Source organism: Plasmopara halstedii (genome assembly GCF_900000015.1).
Source record: "Plasmopara halstedii genome assembly, contig: Scaffold_54, whole genome shotgun sequence".
Lineage (NCBI taxonomy): Eukaryota > Oomycota > Peronosporomycetes > Peronosporales > Peronosporaceae > Plasmopara > Plasmopara halstedii.
In genome coordinates, this window is record NW_020186975.1 from 32,781 (window position 1) to 33,793 (window position 1,013).

Here is a 1,013-nt window from a genome sequence, read left to right on the forward strand (position 1 = left end):
TTCGAATACCCGGATATTGTTGAAGCCATAAGAAGTGAGGCTGCGACGGTTTTTATTGAACTACAACGCGCGTCGAATCCGGGGAAAGTCTAACACGAGTGGAAGAAAACCATTCGTCGTCAACTCCAATCTCTCCAGCAAAAACTCAAGTGCCAAGGAGAAGCTGCCGTCACAGAGGCTCGCGATGCCCTTTCAACTGCTGCTGGGATGTACCGGAGCAATGGTAGCGATTTGGCGAAGACGGTTTTCCAGACGGCCCTGATATCGTACCAAGAAAGCGTCAACTCGGCGCGCTTATATAACCAAGATACAGCCTTCGACTTGCAAGTGCAACACGCGGAGAAGTCGTCAAGGTATTTCTTTAGACCGCTGGATGGATCGTTACATCGAGTCAGCATCGAAAAAGTCAAGCTTGCAGAAGGCTCGCTTTCAAGGATTCCGGCGGGCATCGCCACCGTGTTCCGTCAACACTGGGGAGGTATTATGGGTGACGTTGATCAGCTCGGCCAAACAATTTACGATCCAGACCAACAACATATCGAGGTGCTTCTACGTACCATCGATCGTCGCCTGACTGATGATGAACAAGACTAGCTGAACGCTCCGATCACTGCTGCAGATCTCACGAGTACGATCAAGAAGATGCGTGCAACGTCTGCACCTGGAATGGATGGGCTACCGGCTTCGTTTTACCAAGTCGCATCGGATGTGTTCGGAAAGTCGTGTTCAACTACCAGCGTGAACGAGGCACGCTGCTCCAGTGTTAACGCAAGTCTGCAATCAATCTTCTTCACAAGAAAGGAACCCCAGCGGATCCCAGCAATTACTGGCCGATTGCGTTGATAGGTGCGGATGTGAAGGCACTGTCCAAGGTCCTCGCGTACCGCCTCCAGCTGTCCTGACGAAGCTTGTGCATCAAGATCAGAATGCGTTTGTCCGTGGCCGATCGATGCACCCACGTCCGTTTTGTGAGTGATCTCCAAGACCTCGTGACCGCTCGTAATGAAGAAGCA

The 1,013-nt window shown here is 51.6% G+C and overlaps 1 protein-coding gene across 1 annotated transcript; it reads left to right on the top strand.

Annotated features, from left to right (window-relative positions):
• Positions 1-207: 207 nt before the first annotated feature.
• On the top strand, positions 208-594 carry PHALS_11340 (uncharacterized protein; the record flags this gene model as incomplete). Its single annotated transcript, XM_024724425.1, has 1 exon — positions 208-594. The coding sequence occupies one exon, from the start codon at positions 208-210 to the stop codon at positions 592-594; it is 387 nt and encodes a 128-aa protein (XP_024571829.1).
• Between the last annotated feature and the right edge of the window lie 419 nt (positions 595-1,013).